The following is a 22971-nucleotide window of genomic DNA, read 5'->3' as shown; positions in this document are numbered from 1 at the left end:
GATTTATATTGACCTTAATTATCACCCAAGTGACTCTGGACAATAAGTTCAATAATGCTTCCCAAAAGCTTCTCTCTTTTTCACTAGTTACACTTCATTACACCGAAATCAAGGAAGAATCAAATGTACAAGCCCATTATACAAAATATAAGATGCAAACACATAAAAAATATTTTGTAAAAACATTAAAAACAGATTAATATATATTGTGCAATTTGAAACTTTACATTTTGACCTCACCTAGAAAAAGCAGGTGATGACCAGCCCAACCAGCAGTTCCGTCTGGTTGTACAGAATACCTACTCAATTAAATTTTGAGGTCATGACTAAACTAAATTTCAGCTCTGCCTTTAACATCACCAGTTAGATGAAACTGATCATTGCACAGGGAAATACAGTGAAGCCATGAAACATACTAGATGTAAATATATTAATTTTCACATACACTTGAGCTCAGTGAATTCAAGCGCGTCATACACTGTAAAAAAAAAAGAATCCATCAAAAAACGGTTTTAAGTTAATGGACTTTTCCTTCAATTTACAAATATTGTAAATTCAGTTTTCCACAGTTTCTTAAATGATAGTTTATTTTCATTTTTAATTTTTCATTCTGCCAATGTAGATTTGTTTGTTTAATAAATGGTGTTGTTCATAAAAGTACAAGTAATTTGAGAATATAGTGATTCACTACATTGATTATTTTTCATAACTCAATGGCCCATAAACATACAGTTATCCATCTGAAGCTGGATTTAAACCAGCAAACTTTGGATTACAAGCCCAAATACTTGAGCTACTGAGCCACACACTTACACTGACTCAGCTTAAGTTGCAGAGACACAGTGGACTTTCTGTTGGATGTCAGACAGAACGGCAAAGGACCCCTCACTAACAGGAACCTAAAACACACAAACACTTGGGAACACTTTAAATGCGTGATCTGACTCTGCAGGGGGAGAACATGTTCATGTGGAGTCTTGGCTTTTCACAACGTTTCATTCCTGCTTATAGCTAAGGTTTTTTTTAGCCGTTGTCACTCTAAGGTTGCCCATTAATGGTTTGGAATTGGGAATGTAAAGCTGTTTTGTTAGCATGTCTGCCTTACAAATCCTTTACTGTATGTCGAGGCCTGCTGGAGCTCAATTCTGCTTCATGGCACTTGTATTTACTCTTTATTTTGCATTACATTTTGTGTGAGACTAACCCCTTTCTCTACCTCTCCATTCCTCCTGTCGAGCTCCATACAGAACTAGTGGAGAAAAGGGGTGCTTGGAGGGGGGACGATATCTCTGGATGCCCACTTAAGAAAGATCTGCGTTACCTTCCAATACACCTTCCAAACTTAAGTGGATTGAACATGGGTGCTGTTGAATTAATAAAAAAAATGCACTGTATTAAAAATTATTTTGTTTATATAACATAAAATTGAACTATAAACATGAAATTTAAATCTGTCGTGCAAAAATAGTCATGCAAAGTCATTGATTTATTTTTAATACAATTGCACTGTGATACATTTAACATCATATTTTCAGTTCTGCCTAACAGAACTAACAATTTTACAGGCTTTTGTTGAAATTACCTTAAAAATTCATCTGGAATGTATCGATTTATGCTGTAATTAATGATGCAAATTAACCCAGATGGGGCCATTTTGACCCAAAACAGCTAGTTGGAGGGTAGCAATCCTCCAGATTGTAAAGGTCAAGATACTAAAACCTGGAAAAGTGCAAAGGACTGGAGCAAAAGAATAACAGTGAAAGCTGTCAGAAACAGGCAGGAAACTCTGCATGGATGTTTTTGAAGAGGTAGACGGGTCCAGTTGGCTGTATTAGTCAGTCTGCTAAGAAACATAGCGCCAACAAGCCCATGGCCCCTTTTCATGTAAAACTTCATACAGGAGGCTGTTTGTGCAGTTTAGTGCCTTTGTTAGCCTCGGCTCCTGTAAATCATATAAGCACACCCACCACACCCCTAGGAGCATTCAGTGTGCCCCCACCTGCCAACCTGCCTGTCCCCCCAACCCACAGACCGTCTGTAGTTCTGAAATTTATCCACATGGCTGTTGACCAAGTCTATGGTAAAATTCCATAAATGAAATTTTCAGTAAAATACAATTTTTTCCTCTAATCTGGGAGACAGTGCAGAATTATTGAAGTCGGTCCTAACTATGTCTTGAATATGTACCCAGCAGGCACCTAGGACTCTCCCTCTGAGAATCTCTTCAGCAGCAGAAATTCTCCATCCTAGATGAGCCTGCAAAGTTCTGTAGAAGTTAAATATACTTTAGTCAAATGAGAGACTAACCTGCTGTCAGGCTGGGGAAGCTTGAACAAGGCCTTCATTCATGACAGCTCCACTTGGCTTTTTGACGAGTCCCCATTTAGATGCAGCACGTCAGAGACTGAAGAGCAGGATGAAGGCTGTAAGTGCAGTTTGCTGTGGATTATGACTGTGTTTAAATCTAATAATGGATGAGACAATTTACTTAAAGCAAGATATAGTTCATATTGCTCTTCAGGCTTCGTGATAAAATGTTAAAATTATGGAGTACAAAGTTGTACATGCAAAGAAAACAATGCAGAGCGGCAGGGCGCCTGGCCCAGAGGGTCTTCACATAGAATTCTACAAAGGGTATTTTTTCCTGTTAGATTTACAGCTTTGGTTGTCTTGCCCTTTAAAGAAATTCTCTCAAGAAAGAAGTTGCCTCTTACCATGTCACAAGCAATTAGTTTTACCCAAAAAGGAGGAGGACCCCTCTCTGCTCCCCGTGTTAGTAGGTTCTCCCCGACTCCTCCTGCTTATTCCTTCCTCCCTCCCTCCTATTTGCGCTCTCCTCCTCCTCTTGGGTTCTATTCATGTCTTTTGGTTCAGCAATAAAACCCACAAGGCTGCCCTTGGATTGTCCCTCTTCCCATCGTGACATATTATGTATTACATGATTATGAAGTGATTTTATTATTATACAATAGTCAATTAACCACTTTGTTTCTTCAACTTGTCTTTCTTCTGAATCATCAGATATATGTCGTAGCTGGTAATTTGTTACACTCTGCTGTCAGTGCCAGTGTAGCCTAGGTACAACCAGTCGTATGTTTCGTTCATGCTGATGTTTGAACAATTTTTGGGAACAGTTTTTCATAATGTTTTCTAATATATGTGGTGTGATAATTGAGCATGACCCCACTGTTGCTGTGCTTGGTGCTCCTGTCATGATCTGTAATCTCTTATTTTTTCATGTCTCCTCCCACTCATGCCAGCAGGGGTCGCTGCTGGCCCTTTGTAACCCTCCTAATTCTCCTGTATCCCATTATAGTTCTCCATCCTAACCCTGTACACCTGTTTTGTCGCTGATTAGTGTGCTGTGTATAAATATGTCTGCCCTCACTGCGTTCCCCAGCTCAGTCATTGCTGTTCCATGTGTAGTCTGTGTTTCCTTAAAGTCCACGTCTGTCTCAAAGTGGCTGCATTTGAGTCGAGTCTCACCCGATGCTCACATCTCCCCGCAGAAAAACAATACACCGCCTCACAGGCCAGAGCCACAGCCTTCTCCTCTCTGCTGGGTGGAAGAACAACTCTCACGCAGTGGAAGTCCTCCAGACCCCCTGCCTTCAGACAATAGGTTAAAGATGTGTTTTCTGTGTTACCTTTTGAAAATCTGAGATACAGCAGAGGCAACTGTAAGAAGAGCTTTTATGCTGTCTGGTCTCCTTTCACTGAAAATGTGGAGGGCCTGTATGTCACTTGGAAGATATTATTTAATCCCTTATATTACAAACCAAAGAATATTGCACTACACCATTACTAGGCTACACAAAGTTATTTTAACAACCACTGAATGGAAAAAGGTCAGTGCTGAATATATATAGCTGTGGAGCAGCAGCAGGCCTTGCTGGGCCGGAAATGCAAGCAGCATTGTCCACATTACCACTCTCTGTACTTGGATTGACCGAATGCTCAGACCGTAGGATAAGAATTAATACTTTTTATTGATCCCAATCAAGATATTTTCGTTTTGCCTCCCCCAACTTGCTCAGAGTGAGCTGGCCGTGACGGGCAGCCAGTCATAGTGGCACCCAGGGAGCTGGGGGCCTTGCTGAAGGACCCACAGATTTACCCCAGGCTGGGCTAAAGTGGGCTATTTTCTGATCACAGGCTTAACACACTGAGCTACACACTGCCCCCAAATTTATATTTATATGTAATCTGTGTGTGTGTGTGTGTTATCTAGATTTGCCCTGTATGTTTCTAACTAAATCTAATCCAGGCCTTGATCCTACACCTACTATAATTATAAGTACCTCACTATACCTATATCTAACACTGCTATTCATCACCAGTGTTACATGTCAGGGCTTCGCTGCAATAGATCCTTCAGAGCTGCAGGTTATTACTGTGACTTTGCACACACACATGTTGCTGCTTCCTCAGCCAGTGTCACATATACTTTATTACACACAGACCTCAGTAATCTCTGCTACACTCACACCTGCTCACTTTACATCCATGGTTAAATTCTCCTAATGGAATCTATCTTAATGTCTTTATTCTATTTTATTTTAATTGTTACCATATTATTCATTGTATTGTTCTTTCGATTTTATTTTTATTTTATTATTGCTAATACACCGGATCTGAGTGCCTCATTTTGTTCCCTTCATGTAGAACACGTTTTGTAATGACAATAAAACATCCTTATCCTCATCTAAATCACACTGTCTAACTACTAACCTGTTTAAATAATATAATTGGATTTCAAAGGTTAATAGTCACTCAATTACCCCCTCAGCCCAACAGTACCACAAACACCCAACATGCACGGAAATTTTCTCCTAAGTTGTTTTCCCTGCCTGGAACAATACCACAGCAGTCACATGGACTAATGTTTCAAAACATTTCAGAAACCTTGCATTGAAACTTGAGGTCTTTAGAAGGGATCAGTCCTGGGTGGCAAAGTTGCCATCACAAAGGTTTTTGATTAAGGGATTCATGATCCCAGGTAGCCATCTTTCACAAGCTGGTGGGCTGTGCCACTGATGCGTTTGCTTTGGTTTTATATGTCTGTCCTGGTTTGTGTTCTTGCCACTTCAGGTTCCCTGGTTTTGGTCTACATTCCTCGGTCCTCTGCTGTGGAGTCTACCTTCTGCTTCACCTCATTCTGGAGCCGCCCATCCAGTCAGCGGCCCATGTCCCCCTGGTTCCCTGTTTCCTGAGGTTAGTCTGCTAGTCTCCGGGGCCAGGGGGCAGAAATCTGCCATGTTGGATGGGTGGCCCAGGTTGGGGTGCTCCATCATAGACTGATACATGAAGGATTATAAATGGTTTTTAACCAGTATGTACCGAGTGTGCGTCGTGACGAAAAGAATGTCATGGGAACATTTAGGACTGACTGCAGTATTAGTTCAAAGCATGATTGTGTTTTTCTTAATTTTTATTGATTTATTTTTGAATTATTAATTTTTTAAAGTAACTTCATTCAGTTAAAAGGGGTTTGTCCATTTGCTTTAGCAGAAGTTCGTGTAAGTATGATGTTCACCTTCCCTTTTCATAGTCTAGTCTTTGCCAAGTTTTATGCTTATTTCCCCTGGTTAAGTTAATCTGACTTGTGTGTTTAGGAGGGTCATACAGGCTTTTTGTTTGTAATGGAAGCACAGGGTCTGTACTTGCAGCTTATTTGCCATGCTAATGGAAGCATTTTACCTTCCTCTCTAATCTCTTTTTTTCTTGGCTCTCACTGCAGTCTCCTCTATGCCAGGGTTTCTCAACCCAGTCCTTGGACCCCACTGCAAAGATCCACAGTTTTGCTCTGTCCAAGCTCTCAGCACAGCAGTAAAAGGTGACTGTTTGGTTCATGCATGCAGGGATCTGGGACAGAGCAAAAACGTGGAGCTGTCTGGTGGGCTGAGGAATGAGTTTAGAAATGCTGCTGTATGAAGTATTAAACCATTTGACCGGTTGGATAAATGTTAAAATGTTTTCTCAAAATATAAAAAGAGATAATCTTCTGTTTTGTGTCTCATTACAAGCAAACTTGTTTTTTGTTTTTATGTCACTCTAGTATTTGATATCTAATTTTCAGTCTTCTGGCAATATAATCTGGTGAATGGGGAAAGACTTCCAGCAGGGGCTCCGGTTTCCTCCCACAGTCCAAAAGTGCGCAGGGTAGGTTAATTGGCAAATCTGAGTTGTGAGTGTTTGCGCCCTGCAGAGTGTTGACTCCTGCCCAGGGTTGGTTCCTGCCTACGCCTGTTGTTCCAAGGACAGGCTCCGGTCCCCCCCGCGACCTCAGTTTCGCTTGCTGTCTCCCCGCTTGGTTTTCTTTGGTTTACGTCTTCACTAGCCCCCTTGTTGCTTTCACTTGTGTGTATGTTATGTATGTGTGATTGTATTGCTGCATAGGGAGTGACTGCTATTTCTAGTGGTGCAACGGATCACAAAACTAACGGTTTGGATCATATCACGGATTTTGAGTCACGGATCGGATCAATTTTCGGATCAGCAAAAAGGGGAGGAGTCAAATGTAATTTGCTTCTTATTTATTACAAGAACAGTTTGGCAAGGAACTTTTGGTTTTATCAAAAATAACTAAAATAAATTACAAAAATAAAACCAAGAAATAACTGAAAAAGCTGAATAAATACAATTTTTAAATAAAATTCTCAATACTTGAATACTTCAATGCAACAATTGAAAAACAACCTGAGAACTGAAAACAGGCCAAACCTTATAATGACAAAATTTTTTTCAAAAAGATGAGGATGTCTACATTCTCTGGGGAGAGAGTAGACCTCTTAGCTGTCACTATGTCACCTGCTGTGGAGAATACCCTCTCACTAGGAACTGAAGTGCCAGGCACAGCAAGGTAGTGTCTTGCCATTTTTGCAATGTGAGGGTATTTACACTCATTGTGTTTCCACCACGCCAGCGGATTATCACCATCCACTGGCAAACTGCTTGCTGCCCTGCATGATGCTACCTCCTCTTTGATTGTGTTGTAAAAAGTTTTCTCTGTGTGTGACTCTTTCACAAATGTATCCCCAAAAAGCTCTTCTATGGCAGACTTCTTTTGTGGAGGACATGCATTTGGCCCTGTGTCTTCTTCAGAGGGTGTTGGCTCTGTGGCTTGACCCTGCAGAAAAAATGACTGAGTTATTTAACTATATTTCTTGTTATATATTTCATAGGCAATCAATAACATATGCTGGTAATTTTCAAAATTAAGATCAAATATTCACATAAATAATAGTTAAAATATTTTATAACTTAATTATATTAATATTAAATAATATGAATAACTGTATTATTTTTTACCTCTTCAGTAGCCACAATCTCAGTTGTGAGATCAGTGTATGTCTTCTCACGTAGGGCTGGTTCTATGTGAGTCAGGGACTTGAACCTTGGATCAAGTGCAGTAAATCTGTGAAGATAATCTTGTATTTCAGGGGGGTTGGTGTATCTGGAAATCAGGTCCCCTCTTATGGCAGCCTTAACATCTCTGGTAATGCTGGTGTCTTCCTCATTTGCACACATGGATTGTATAATTCTGGTTTTCAGAGGTAGGATCATGGACACAGATGGTGCATTTTCAGTACTCAATAGGGTTGTGACTGTTTTGAGAGGTTTGAGGAGCTGAAGGACCTCCTCTGCTACTTTCACATCATCATCAGACAAGGTGACAATGTCTCTGATATTTTTTTTCAGTGTCTTTTCTGTCAGTGCAGAGTATACTGCTGCCTGCTGCTCAAGATAGCGCTCCAACATGTCATATGTGGAATTCCATCTTGTAGTGACGTCGTGTATGAGCTTGTGGGCTGGTAGCTGTAGCATTTCTTGCTTTGTTTTAAGGACATGAGCTGCTGTTGTACTTTTGTGGAAAAAAGAAACCACCTTCCTAATCCTCCCAAGAAGGCGATCCATCTGGTTAACTGAGATTCCTCTTTGGCATGCTAAATTTATCACATGTGCAAAGCAAGATATCTGTGGCCCTAGTCCAGCTTCTGTCACTGCATTTACTTGGTTTCTGGCATTATCTGTGGTGACTGGGATATTGCTACATGCATTGTGTCTCTTTAACTTCCACTCAGCTACTGCTTCTATCAGGATTTGCGCTAGATTTGTGCTTGTGTGAGTCTCATAGAGGGGGCGTGTCTGTAGCACCGGACTTTGCATCTCCCATCCCGCTGTTATATAATGGGCAGTCACAGTCACGTAGCTTTCGGTAGCCCTTGATGTCCACCCGTCTGTGGTGATCGAAATAGAGGATGCATCTGATAAGTCTGCGACGATTTTGCTTTTTTCCTGTTCGTAAAGTTCAGGCATGACCTTCATGCTGAAATGTGTGCGCGAGGGTATTTCGTACCGTGGCTCAAGCACTTTTAGGAGGTTTTTAAAACCCTTGTTTTCAACAACAGAGTATGGCCTCATGTCTGCCGCGATAAACATCCCGATAGATTTGGTAATAGCTTTAGCCCGCTCTGATTCTGGTGCAAAGTGCTGCTTAAATGCAGCGGTGAGCAGCTGTTGCTGTGGTTGCTTCGGTTTGCATCCTGTCTGCACACCGGGGTGATGTCGCTTCAGATGCGTGGCCATACTCCATGTATTGCCACTTTCATACGGCTTTCTCGTGCCACAGTGTCTACACACTGTAACTGTTTTGTCCACCACCCTTCTTCCGTCATCATTATATTTTACAGGAAAGCCAAAATGCTCCCATACAAAAGATTTGAATGACGCGGAAGGCTTTTCGAGTTCCTCTGTTCCGCCGCTAGCCATCGTTGTTGACTGAGTCACATGTTCCGCTGACGTAAACACGACTTCTGTGTAATTAATTATTTATTATTTAAGCAATATCAGCAGAAAACACTGTTTTATCTGCGGTAATTTTTTTTTTATTTATCTAAAAGTTTAAAAAACGAGTTAATCTGCGGATCACGTGCGTTCCGAACCGTGGGTCGTAATCCGTACGGATCACGGATCAACCGCGATCCGTTGCACCCCTAGTAGTTTCTTAGCCTGAATTAAAATAAAATATTCTCGTCATATAGGAACCAAGTCTCTGGCTGGAAATTTCTACAAAAGGTCCATCTTCTTTTGCCGTATCAACACTTAAATGAGAAAAGCAGACAGGGACAGTATAGGTGACAGCAGTGACTGTCCTTCCATGCCATCCATATGTACAAGAGGTATGACCAGAGTACACATGTACAAAAAATTATATATCAAAAGCAAGTACCTTTGTTGAAACGTGAAGGTAATCGTTTACAGCATAACAATTCCATCCTAAAAAAAAGAATTTGTCTGTGTATTGCCTAGGAACTGCTACAATGTTAAAATGGTAAATCCCAACCAAACAGAGCAAAAACTGACATGTTATTTAAGAACTGAAAGAAGGAGAAAATTGAAAACTTTCTTCGAGGGATCAATCACATATATGTTTTTTTCCCCACGGTCCTGTTACTAATTCAAATCTTAAATCCTGTACTTTGATATTTTGGGCTGAATGTAATGACAGCAAACGTAACAGCTGCCTCAATGCAGGTGAAGGCAGCCCAGAGGGTCCAAGAGGTCAGTGGTCAATTACTGCATAGGGATCAAATCTGCAATCAGAAAATTACTGCATACATGCCTTTATATTACGGTCAAGCGGAGAGTCAGAGCAGTTTCCATAGAAACAACGTAAACAAACTTTACCGTTTGAAGCACAACAAACTGTGAGTGAAAATGGCGCAGAGGTGAGTAGCTTGTTAGCTCTCCAAAATGTCTTTGAATTCTTCAACTGATGTTGTGCTACTTTGATTATTTAGCCTTTTATACTATAATGACATAGTAAATGTCTATAATACAATAAAAAACATTAAATTTTTTTTAATATTACATATTTTTTAACGTCATTTAAAGTGCAGTGGTTTTTATTGCTACTGTGGTTGCTAATATTTAAATAATGACAGACTATTTGGTTAGTAAATTCATCTCAAACATGCTAGTTTAGTAGGGCTTCCCAACCTTTCGATGTCCGCGGATCGGTTTCCGTCGTAGAAAAGTGTCACGGATGGGTAAGACGGCGGTATAATTTGGGGTTTCCCACGCCGAGCGGCGGGAGATTGACGGTGTATACGGACATGCGGGGCTAATGGCGTATTTCCGTACATCAATACGGGCAGCTTTCTTTCCAAAACGGCGCGATCCCCTAATAAACGGGACGGCTGGCTCCTCTACCCCCGGTTGTCTGCCGCCCGGTGCAATACTCCGCGCGGACGGTACCGGAACACTGACCGGAAGTTGGGACCCCCTACTGTACAGGGTGGTAGGTAAATTGTTAAAAAAAATTGGGGCATTACTTTCGGAGTAGGCTAGATGCTTCTAAGTTTATCATTACATCTCTTTACATTGTTACACAGGATTAACACTTTCAAATATTCTTAGCTTGGTTAGTGTTAACTCAGTTCTTGGTAGTATTCATCTGGGTATTCATTTGATGTGGAGCACAGTTGTTTCGTATTTGATTCTAGTTATAATTTGGTGACATTACTGTTTAATATGATATTGCACTTACAGTATCGTGCATTTTACAGTAGATTTTTTTTGCAATCTTGCTCGCTGTTTCTTTTATTCTTTCTTTTTTATATATGTGAACCCTGTAATTATTTATTATAATAATTATAACAATTGTATTTTCTGTATGGTTGAAGAATTTCCAGCTCTTTATTTATTTTATTATCTCTGTTAAGTGCTGGTTAATCTCTCATTTATTCCCCAGAGAGCGAATTGAGAGAGCTGATCGATGGACCAACACCCAACACTGGGAAGCCTGGAACCTGTGGGATGAAGTGATCAACTGGGAAGAAGGTGTGGAGGAGTTCTCACCAGTGACACTCCCCACTGTCCAGGCTGGGGGGGGTTAAGGGGGGATTGGGGGGGTCTACCGATTTGGGTAAGGGAGGGGTTAGTAAGGGAGGGGAGAGTGTGGAAAACGATGGACTGCTAGCCAGCACTAGTATTTCATCTCAAAGTCTTCAGAGTAATTACGGCCTTTCATCTGAAGACTGGGAAATTTATAAAACTTGCTACCTTAACAAAAAAAAGAAAGTCAGGAAGGACCGGACAAGCCGGGGGGAAAGTGAGGTAAGGGGGCAGAGTAGTGAGGAATATGTGGAGGTACCAGAGTGGGGAACATTTGAGGGGAAGGCCTCCAGGGTTGTGATGGAGGGGACAGAGGCTGGTATTAGTATGATGGATATGCTAAATGGAGGTGAGGAGAATGGATGTGAGGTGGGAGTGAATGTGGAGGAGGTTAAGGGAGGAGGAGGGAGAAGTACAGGGAATGCTGTGGAGTATGTAGTGTCACAAAGAGGCAGAACTTGGCTAGAACCCATCCAGGAGGAAGAACTTGAGGAAGATGAAGAAACAGATGAGGAGCTTCAGGAAGCAGAAGACACTGATGCTGCCACAGTGGACAGTTGGCAGTGCATGGCGGCATATGTAGCCAGAATATGGCTGCAGACTTTACAGGAAGATGGACCTGAGGAAAATGAAGAAGCTGATGTGGTATTCCAGCAGGCAGAAGATGCTGATGCTACCACACTGGTCAGGTTTCAGTGTATGGTGGCATCTGAAGACAGATCACAGCTACTGACTATACCAGAAGAAGGACCTGAGGAAGAGGACGAAACTGAAGTGATGAAGACAGATAAAACAAAAGAAGATGCTGATGCTGCCGAGAAGATCTACAATGAAGAAGAAGTATCATTCCATGTGAATGCCGAAGATCTTTCTGAAGATGATACTGAGAAGAGCCACAAGAAGAAGAAGAAGAAGATGAAGTGGTGCTTCTTCTGCTGTCCCCTGCCCTTCAGAAGAAGTAGCAAGAGGCAGTAATTATAAGGTTGTGAATTCAGGTTTACAAATGACTTAAAGCAGTAATATAACTGCATTATTGACACCTTCACAATGCACTGTAATGCATCTATAAATATATTATAGACATGGGTATAAATATTGAAGAAAAAAAAGCATAACACATTATAGCCATGTTTATTATGGATTAATGGCCGATATAATGTATTATGAAGATATTTATTGTGTATATATAGATCAGAGCATTCATAATGCATTATCAAGATAGCTATAATGTGTTATGCCTTTGTATAAGTATTTACAGCCGTGTTTTTAATACTTTTATAAATGATTCATAAGACATTAATTGGGTATTTATAATGCAGTTATATGACTGCTTTAAGTAAAGTTAAGTAAAATGTTTATTTTCTTTTTTTTTAGAATACCTGTGTTAAAGCCCTGCATTGGGACTGGGATCCCGCGGGACCCAACGGAAAGAGATACTGTTTAAGTGTTAATGTAGCTATAAGATACGATAGGATAAGATATGCTAAGTTAAAATATAAGATAGCTTATTTTAATATATTTCGTCTTAGCCTAAGTTAAAATATAATAATAGAGGCTAAGTTAAGATATGATGATAGGCTAAGTTAAAATACAAGATGGGTTAAGTTAACATATGATAAGGTAGGCTACATTAAGATAAGAGACTTGCAATAAAACATATTTACTTTTCAAACTGTGTCTTTGTCATCTCTTCAGTGTTGTGTCTGTCTTTGATAATTTTGCATCGTTAATTTATATCTGAGACTCTCCTAAATGTCAATAAGCAGAGACGGAGGAATGGGAGGAAGGTACGGTTAAGTTAAAGGAAATGATAAAGTATCAAAATCACAGTGTTACCTTATTTTGAAGCAGAAAAAGTAATTTCATGTGTTACTGCCACCTATGAGTTAATGGCTGCAAATGTTCGTGTTAGAAGTGCCGGTAAATAACGCGGCGTAAGTTTAACTCCGGTGTATTTCTGAAAAACGCGCCGCCTTCTGCCTACTGTCATTCGGCGAACGTACAGGAGAATATTCTGGTAAAGTAACAGGTAAAGTGGTCATTTAACGTAATGCTAACGTGCATTACCAGTTAGTAAGTGTTTTAATATATCACGCACCTTACGTCCTTTATAGTTGTACTCCAGAGCACTCTGTATCCATGCTAACTAGCTAATAATAATATGACGCAGTACAGTCTTCCAGCTTGGGGATTCCCACCCCTGTCCGCGGCCAGTATTCCGCTGGGGGGTTTGCGGAGGTGTTGGTTGAAAATGCAAACAATCCCTTCATGTTCATGCGTTGTGTTCTAATGTGTAAATAAAAGATAACTATCAAATTCAATATTTATGTCCTATTATACTAGATAAGACTGTAAAATAGTTTGCCCTGCATATGGATGCCATGCAGTCAGAGTATGATCAAGATAGGGTGTGAGTGGAATAAAGACAAATGTAACAATATTTGAGGGAAGAGTGTGAAGGAGGGAAATGTAAGGAGAAGGAGGTTCCTCGGAGTTCCGAGATGTGATTGGCTGTAATAAATCTGAAATATAGCTATATGACATAGTTTTTGATAACACCAGCATTTATTTTTTAGGTTTGTCGAGCTCCGTCAAAACAGTTGAATTAAAACGAGCCCATTATGTAACTGGAACCCCTCTCACATGTAAACACAGTGACACGCTACAGCGTTGGTTTATTGTCTGAGGCTATGATACTGACCACAAACACATTCACAAATTTCACTGCACCAATCACAGCATATGCAGGCAGAAAAATGACAGCAAAAAAACATTCAGCATTAGACTCTAAAACCGTCTGTAATGTCTGTGTTTATCCAGTGGACCATAAACTAAAATAAGCTTTCCTATTTCAGTTTCTTTCAGATGTTATAAAGTAATACATAAACAATCATAATAATTAAACCATGTATTACTGACTACCAAATAACTTCAACAAGTTACCAAAGGGATGCAATATCAAAGGTATTCATTTGCGCCTGGCACTAAGCATGTACTCCTTCACAGTACTAAGCCATAGAAAGGGCCCCAATGAAACCCCTGCATTCCTGCATCGCAGATACTCTAATCTCAGCATTTATAAGATTATATTTGTACTGCCTGCCAATTTTTATATTAGATGAGACTAAAAATTGAGAAATATATATATGCACAAGTAGTTTTTCCTGATAAGAAGGATGACATCAAGACTGTCAGCATTTACAAATCGAATTATGACATATCTGAGTAGCCCAGACTGTCCGGAAAACAAAGCCATACAGCATATGTGGCTGACTAATGTACATACAGTGTAATAAGCTTATAATCAAATGAATAGTAAAACGCTCAATAATGGACAGGAGTCTAAGGGTAAATAAGGTGCATCATGTGGAAGAGAAGTTAGGTGGCGTTGGGGTGCATTGTGAGTTTCATCTGGTAGCTAGAAGGGAACAAACAGGGCTTTGGGGGGGGGGGGGGGGGGGGACTTCTCCGGCGGCTACATCGCTCTACCTTTTTTTTTTAAATGATTTATTTAAAAAAAATCTTTTCTCCTTACACTATAATGGCAGGTTTAGGACTAATACAGTACAGTCATAACCAGTGTCAAGGATTCTATGCATCGCTACACAGAGACAAGTCCAGATATTGAGCCCAAGGCTAAAATTGTGGTTTACTTACAAGTGCACTTTGCTGGGCAGTGGGGGTGTTTGTCCTTCTCTGCTCACATTTTCCCCTCTTATCCTGTCTTCTCCTCCGCAGCCCTTCCTCCTTCTCTCTGTTGCTCCTATATTCCCTCCCCTCCAGTCATCTATGTTCTCCTTCTGTGGTCTCTCCTCTTCTCCCATTCTTCAGTTATACTGTCTTCTCCGCTCTCCCTGTATCCCTCCTGTCTTCTAGTCCTGTCGTCTCTTCTCCAGTCATCCCCTGCTTCTCAGTCATCTCTGCATCTTTTTTCATTTGTTTGCTTATTCTTTGTTTGTGTTATTTGTTAACCCACCACCCCATGCTGGATGAGTCTTGATGTTTTTTCTTGTTTTTAAAGTTAGGCTTCTTCCTTTGTTTTTTTGTGCCATATCTTCTGCCCTCTTCTGGTTGCGGCAGTGCATGACACAGGTGGAAAAATAGGGTTTATTACAACACACACATCAAAACCAAAAGGATCAGGATGGATCCAAAATAAACAGCAAATGACCAGGAATGAACTAAATGATGGAATAAACACAACTAGAGAACTATATACATACAGCATACAGCTATAATGAACCATCAAAGAACAGAAGCAGAACAGGCACTTAAATACACAGCTAACAAGACACAATGCAGGACAGTGAGAATCATAACCAATAACAAGGACTGAGGGCAACCCAGGAACAGGCGTTACAGTTAAACAGCACTGGTGAAATCAAAGTGGCCTTTCAGCCACATGGTCAGCTCTGCATCGCCCTCTGCTGTTTGCATTAGAAGCTGCTTGAAATTCCCACTCTCCTTACTTACAACTTAGCTCCAGAAGATTTTTCCTCACTTGTCGCTGCTCTTTCCAGCTCATCTGAAGGTTGAATATTAACAGGATTGATCTTCCTGTTAATGACGCCAGTTAAGCTGCCTGTATGTTTTTCAGATGCAGCAGAAACAGCAGTGACTCGGGCAAACCAGCACAATCAAGGCTAGAACATGCAGTATTGGGGGTTCAAACCTCCCAGACAGGGCCATCTGATAATAGATGTGACAAGATTGATTCCAACAGCAGCATATAATCCATGGAGCTTGGCCAAGGATACATACTCTGAATTAATTCATTAATAAACCCAGCTGGATAAATAAGTCAAAGAAAAATACAAAAATGTCACTTTGCATTAAATGAAAAAACGTAAGAAGCAGTAGAGCTGTTACACCTGCTCTTTTAAACTCGAATATTAAAAGTCATTTTCCTTCTGGATTAGTCAGCGACATGGCAGGAGAAGATGGCACAGGGTCCGGCGCACGGACAGAGTCCATCCCTCACGACACCGGCTAATCGCCTGGCAAGCGGCGCAGGCTCTCGGTCTGATAAGCGGAACACCGATCAGCTCTGTCTTTCAACAGCAGGGGGCAATAGAGGTGCACCGTTCCCAGAAACACTGCAATACCGGGTCGATGCGTGGAGCGGACAGGGCAAGCCCCACTTCCGGCTCCCTGTTCCAAAAATCCGTTTAATATGTGGTCCCCTCCATGGGGGACGTATCAGATATTAAACTGATAAGAACAGATTTTTTTTTTCTTTTCATGCTTTATTAAACAGTTCTGTACATTTTAAATTCACACAATAAAAAACCTTTAAAACAATATTAAACAAATATATCACAGAACCATTCCCTATAGGATAAGCAAAACATAACAGTAAAAACAAGTAATACATATACACACTTTAAAATCTAATTACAATCATATGTCCATTAACATAATTAAAATGTCACCTCAAATGCAAGCCATTAAAATATTAAAACCTTAAAAAAGGAACAGACCCGTAGACCTCAGGCCTCGGCACAAGGGTCGGGTTAAAACAGGGTTATGCATCATCCTAAAACACATAAAATCAATGGCCTCAGGCTAAAAAACTGGTTAGTCACAGACATGGCACAGCATATAGAATAAAATGTTAATAAATACAGTTAATGTTCATACATAAAGGTGCTACAAGTGACCAACCACAGCCGTGAACAATCTCAGTACATGCAGTTAATTAAAAGAATATTTCCAACACCATACACGCACAAAAAACAAAGCACACTTACCTAAAACCCAAAGTACCTCCTGTGTGCTTCAGGACAGTGCGTCATGTCGACCCTGTAGGATGGAGCGTCACCACCTAAATGAAACGGGGCTAAAGCCAAAAGAGGCCCTTCCACCTCTCCTTGGCCTCGTGGTAGCCCCGTTGGATGACGTCGGTCTCCATCCTGAATCCCAAATCGGCCCGGATTTTGCGGATTGTCTGATGTATCCGTGACTATATTGCCATTTGAGGCATGGAGAGAGCTAAAGCTCTTCTCCTCCCGGGCTTCCCTGGCTCTGTGGAAAAAAAGAAAGTTGCACTTTTCATCATTTTCCAAATAAAATATTTTGTCGCGGAGCATTTGGGCCGAGGCAGCCTGTTCATGCAGGCGCCTCAGCTCACCCTTTATGTCAAGCAGCCGCTCGTGGTTGATGGTGCCCCCGTTGTTGTGAGCGGCGTATTCATCCCGCAACCTTCTCTCCAGCTGCAGAATGGAGAACCTCTTCTCTCCATCCTGCGCTGCTTGCTGTACTGCATGGAGAAGGTTCGGATCCTGTCCTTCACACTCTCCCACCATTCGGCCACGGAGGGGAAGGTAGGCTTGTCCTTCTGCCACTCGGAGAAGTGATCTAAAAAAAGGTGTCTAAAATCTCTCTCCTCCAGGATCTACAGGTTCGTTTTCCAATAGCCGCCCCCATATACAGGGGCGTCTATGGAGACAGTGGCCTCCACTGCCAGATGGTCAGTGGGCCACTGTGGGGAGAGGGACACCTTTTTAAAAGCAACGGGGGGTGAAGCTAAAATGTAGTCGATGCGGCTGCTGGCTCCGCGACTATTATGCCAGGTGAAGCCCGGCATGCTGGGGTTGCATGTTTTAAAACCGTCAACAAGTTTAAAGGAACGAATAAAATGGCGAAAATGCCCTGAGCTGACATCCTGTCTACCCTCCAATGAGATGTTAAAGTCCCCTCCTAAAATCAAGTGTCGATCTGTGACACAGAACGGGGACAACTCTTCAAAGAGAGTTATACGGGACGAGGCCTCCACCGGAGCGTAGACACATATGGCCCGGAGGCGCTGTCCCCTCCATGTGGCGTCCACTCCCAAAACCCTGCCCTGAAGGACGGTAAACGCACTTACTTCTTCAAAGGCGCGGTCGCCAAAAAGGATCCCGACGCCTGAGGAGTGGACGCCACCTACGCTCCAGTAGGATCTACCCCTCTTCCACTGTCGTGAAAAGAGAGCCTCGTCCCGCTGGTCCCGGAGGTGGACTTCCTGCAGAAAACAAATGCTGAAGGGAGAAGATGCCAGCTGGTTAAAAACAGATGTGCGTTTTAAAATGTTCCTCAAACCCTTACATTCAAGGTGACAATATTAAAATTGGCCATAGAATGTTAAAATAATAAAATACAATTAAAAACAACAAACTAAAATAATAAAAGCCAGCCATTAAAAACAATACTGTCCTACTGCCCCCCCTCCTCAGTCAACCTCAAAAGGTCCCCCAATTCCAGCCCCCCCAGGTACTCCTGTTCATTTGCAGTGTCCTGTTGACCGCTGTACTCCTGGTGGGGTGCAGGGGACTGTCCCAAGTCCCACACCAGACGGGGGGCCTCTAACATCGGGGAGGGGGGACACTGTCGGCCTTGGTCCCCGGCCGCCACTGCTGGCGAGGTGGCAGCCGGAGGGCTGGATGCGTCGGGTTGCGCCTCCCTTCTGCTCTTCTTCCTCCCCCGGGGGGATGCACCGCTCTTCTTTCGCCTGCTGCTGACGCCTGGAGCCAGGGCGAGCTGCTCCACCTTGTTCGGAGACCCCTCCTGCATTGGTGTCGCACTCGAAGGGGCCTCCTCCACCTCGACCAGGGCTTCTCCTCCTGCCCCCGTCGCCGGCTGTTCCTGCCCAGTCGTGGGGGCTAGAGCTCCCCCACCATTCTCCGTGCCGACTGCTCTGTTACCCGACAGAGCGTTGGCATATGTAGTCTTTTTCTGTGGGCAGGAACGAGCCAGATGGTCCTCGCCGTTGCAGTGAATGCAGCGACGGGGGCCCTTGCAGTCCCTGGCCATGTGCTCCGACTCCAGGCAGTTGCGGCAGCGCAGGTTGGCGCATCCCTCCAGGTTTGTCCAAAGCTGTGGCACTGCCGGCAGAAGGGAGGCTGTCCAGAATAAAAAAGGTATGCCTTATTGCCCTGTAGAGTAAAATAGGCTGGGGGGTGGCTAAAACCGCCTGCGCCATTAGCGTCCGGGCGCAGGCGGGCCTGGAACTGGCGTCGGCCAGTCCAGATCCCCAGCTCATCCCGGATGTCCCTGTGGCCAGGAAGAAGATCCACATACTTTGTCAGAAATTGGGAAACGGCCTCGGCGGTAACATGCGGGTTGAAACAATGGACTGTTATTACCCGCTTGTCGGGCCACCACAGCGGCTCGATGTTGTAACGTCCGAGGAGGGGGTGCTGGGCCCCCTCCTTGCTCCGCTCCAGGACCTTGGTGTAACTCTCGTCGGTGGACAAGGTGACCTCGAAGAAGCGGAAGGGGCCATTCCGCTGTACGCAGAGGATGTCCTGCATCTGAAGGCCCAACGCTCCAAAGGCCACCTCCCGGATGAAGGCCAGCTGGTCGGGGAAGGTGCCCACCTCCCCCTCAGCCCTCCAGCAGAACCGGGCGGTATTCCGCAGGCCCCCGCCTGCTACCAGCCACGGCCCGCTGAAGGGCTTCCTCGATGGTCCGCCGGCCGTTGCCATCCGGGAAGGTCCACCGACGTCGCCGCTGGAGCAGAGTCCTTCCGCCGCCGTGGTCCCGCCGTCCGCCAATCCGGGATGAGTCGAGCAGAGCTAAACTATAAAACCAGCTAAAAATAAAAACACCAGTTCGCCCAGCAGGGCGGCGGACAAGCCACCAGCCACTGCGGGATCCCCAGCCTACTAAAAACAGAAATAAAAGCAGGGATAAAAGGCTAAAAAGGAAGGCACGGGTCTTATAAGATCTTAGCCAAAAGGCCGAGAAGCGATACCCGCAGACTGCACCCCGCCGATTTTTAAATAATATTATGCTTGTACTACTTGCATTAACACAAAATCACAATCTAAAAAGGCTGAAACACCATGCAAATCAATGCCAACCCAGTACAATAAGAATTTTAAGGATAACATTTAACAAATAGAACTACCTGCAGAACTATTACCCATAAAACAGGCAAAAGAGCAATTCCACCAGCAAATACAATTATACACCATTAAAATCTAATTACATGGCCAATAAAACAATTAAAATGTTACCTTATATGCATGCCAATAAAAAGTTAAGACAAAAAGAAAAAGTTCAAAAAGGAACATACCCGCAGACTTCCGACCTCTGCACAAGGGTCGGGCTAAAACACTGTCATACACCTTCCTAAAACACATAAAAGCAGTAACCTTAGGAACAAAATAGGTCAATCACAGAATAAACAGCACAACAGATAAAATAAAATGTTAATAATGTTAATACTGATGAATGTGCTAACAGTGATCAACATCAAAAAAGTGCTCAGTAAATTCTGTACATGCCATTAAATAAAATCCAAACCAAATAAAACACAAGCACAGAAAAACAAAGCACACTTACATAAAACCTGAGGTGTCCTTTGTGTGCTTCAGGAAAGCACATCATGTCAACCCTGTAGGATGGATTGTCACCACCTAGACGTACTGGGGCAGCCTAGGATCAAGGCAGTTAGATGGATGTCAGCTTACCTCTGGGGGTAGGTCGTTTAGGTGGATGGCAGCTTATTTCTGTGATCAGGGTGTTTGGGCAAATGTCAGCTTGCCTCTGAGATCAGAGTGTTTAGGTGGAAGCGAGGTTACCTCAGGGGTCAGGGGGCTGGGTCACAGGCAGCCTACCTCTGGGGTTAGGGCATTTGGGTGGATGTGAGCTTACCTGAGGGGTCTGCGTGTTTGGGTGGACAGCAGCTTGTCTCTGAGATCAGAGCATTTGGGTGGATGGCAGCCTACCTCTGGGGTTAGGACATTTGGGTGGATGTGAGCTTACCTGAGGGGTCTGCGTGTTTGGGTGGACAGCAGCTTGTCTCTGAGATCAGAGCATTTGGGTGGATGGCAGCCTACCTCTGGGATCAGGGTATTTGGGTGGATGTGAGCTTACCTGAGGGGTCTGCGTGTTTGGGTGGACAGCAGCTTGTCTGAGATCAGAGCATTTGGGTGGACAGCAGCTTGCCTCTGGGATCAGGGTATTTGGGTAAATGTCAGCTTACCCCAGAGAACAAGGCGGTTAGATGGAAGGTAGTTTACCTCTGGGATCAGCATGGTTGGGTGAATGGCAGATTGCTTCTGGGAACAATGTGTTTGCGTGGATGGCAGCCTACATCTGGGATCAGGGTGTTTGGGCGGACAGTGCTTTGCCTCTGGGATCAGGGTGTTTCGGTAGACGGCAGCTTACCACTGGGATCAAGGAGCCTGAGTGGATGAAAACATACCTCTTTTATCAGAGTGTTTGGGTTTATGTCATCATAACGCTGGAGTCAAGGCGCTTGGTTGGATGCAGTTGGTTGGATAAGAGCTTTACCTTTGGAATTAGGACATCTGAGTAGATGACAGCTTAACTCTGTGATCAGGGTGTTTGGGTACATGTCAGCTTACCTCTGGGGTCACAGTGTTCGGTTGGATGTGAACCTTCCTGTGGACTCAGGGCGTTTGGGTGAACAGCAGCTCACCTCTGGGGTCAAAGCGTTTGTGTGTAGGGCAGCTTACTACAGCTAACTCTCAATTCGTTTAACTGAATTTATCCTAAAAAATAATATTTATCTCTATACCTGACACACAAAATACTGTGACTTATATATAATGTGGCATGTTGTAAATGCAACCAGTAATCAGAAGACAGTGTGACATGTGCTGCACACCAGGGCAATTTCAGAATCCCAGATCAGATCTGTAGTTAACAACAAGCTATAGTAAACCAAGTGGCAACTATATACATGTATGGAAATCACACAACCCGAAAAACATATTAATACACAGGTATGTCTGACTCACTATCAAAAACGATGTAAACTTCCCTGTAGTAGTTAATAGATTAACAGACACAAAAAACCCAGAGGTACACCAACGAAAACACAGTGCAATGCTAGTACCAACTAGCAAGAACTAGCTAACCAGCTAAAAAGTCGCAATTAACTTCTAAACTATCGAAACCCAGCTACATCGATAAGTACAAAAATTACCACGGAGCATACATGTATTAGTTTAATAAAGTTTAAGCAGAAATTATCTAAATAAATCCGGCTTTGGTTATGTTTGCCGGAGCTCGAACGTCGGACATGTCTTACTCAAAGGGCGCGAACTTCGGCCGGTTTGTGGCAAAATAACCATGACAACCGCCTGCCGCTGGCGCCACACAACGTCATTGACCGCAGTCAGACTCTCGCGTGTTTACGTCTGACTGACGCGCGCCGCCATAATGAGATTTAGTAGTACTAACGTTAAAAAAAGCTCTTACCAACCTAATTTCACTGTATCCTATGCACGTCAATTTATTTAGCTTTCAACAAACTTAATTTTACAGAAAAGAATTTCTGTATTGCCTCATATATATATATATATATATATATATATATATATATATATATATATATATATATATATATATATATATGTTCATTAATTTAATCTAGGCAACGCACTGAATTACGACGGCCAATATTATGTATTATTTTGACAATAATATAAGTAGATTATTCTTTTACTATATGTAAATTCCTTAATTATATTCCATTGCTACTTTACAAAAGCCTTCAGGGAGTTTGGTCTTTTCATGACAACTAACCAAGTGTCTAACCAGTGTTTACCTGAATAATACAGAAAATTAAATGACACTTGTTAAACTCACCTGGACGTACCTTTTACAGTCGTTTAAACCGTCATGAGCAATGCTGAAATCACTGTTGCAAACAGTTCAGCGCGTAACATTGTCATTATTTTTCATCCTTATTAAACAAGGACACGTTTTTGTGTAGTCTGTGGTGAAATGCATTTTATATTTTCGTTTTTTGAGACACTCTCCCTCCGCCGTGACGCTCCATGGAACCGATACCTTCGGTTCTCTAGGAGTTATATAAAAGCCCGCCCGCACTGAAATATATGCTTATATAGGCTTATATGGCTAAGTAAACCAATCAGGATGCTGTCTGTCTAGCACTGGCTACATGAAGAGTCACACATATAAGGATCCACACATACGCACGTTCTCTCTTTCTCTCTATCCCTCTCTCTCTCTCGCTCATTCCTAGCTCATTTACTTGCTCATTCGTGCGCGCTACTGTCTCGCGTGCATGCTCTTGTTTGCTTGCTCTAGTTT

At 42.7% G+C, this 22971-nt stretch overlaps 3 protein-coding genes and 1 non-coding gene across 8 annotated transcripts in view; all 4 read right to left on the bottom strand.

The window, feature by feature from the left end:
• The window catches only part of LOC125723416 (uncharacterized), a 252110-nt gene that overhangs the window by 72949 nt on the left and 156190 nt on the right, over nt 1–22971 (bottom strand). The gene's annotated exons all lie outside the window — the stretch shown is intronic.
• The window catches only part of LOC125723418 (uncharacterized), a 252042-nt gene that overhangs the window by 72903 nt on the left and 156168 nt on the right, over nt 1–22971 (bottom strand). The gene's annotated exons all lie outside the window — the stretch shown is intronic.
• LOC125723411 (uncharacterized) lies at nt 15755–19721 on the bottom strand. Of its 4 annotated transcripts, none has more exons than XM_049000015.1 (3): nt 17030–19721; nt 16650–16923; nt 15755–16435 (listed from the first exon to the last, which is right to left on the bottom strand). In XM_049000015.1, the coding sequence occupies exon 1, from the start codon at nt 19362–19364 to the stop codon at nt 18540–18542; it is 825 nt and encodes a 274-aa protein (XP_048855972.1). In that variant the 5' UTR covers nt 19365–19721; the 3' UTR covers nt 15755–16435; nt 16650–16923; nt 17030–18539. The 4 variants fall into 4 exon arrangements, with proteins under 4 accessions (XP_048855972.1, XP_048855973.1, XP_048855969.1 ...); XM_049000016.1 differs by having other exon boundaries at nt 15755–16923; nt 17030–19166; nt 19257–19721; XM_049000012.1 differs by having other exon boundaries at nt 15755–16923.
• Nucleotides 15971–16160, bottom strand: LOC125723465 (U2 spliceosomal RNA). The gene has a single exon (XR_007386913.1). It is a non-coding gene; the product is annotated as a U2 spliceosomal RNA (small nuclear RNA).

This window comes from Brienomyrus brachyistius, unplaced genomic scaffold (genome assembly GCF_023856365.1).
Source record: "Brienomyrus brachyistius isolate T26 unplaced genomic scaffold, BBRACH_0.4 scaffold48, whole genome shotgun sequence".
Classification (NCBI taxonomy): Eukaryota; Metazoa; Chordata; class Actinopteri; order Osteoglossiformes; family Mormyridae; genus Brienomyrus; species Brienomyrus brachyistius.
This window is presented reverse-complemented; position numbering and strand designations above follow the sequence as displayed.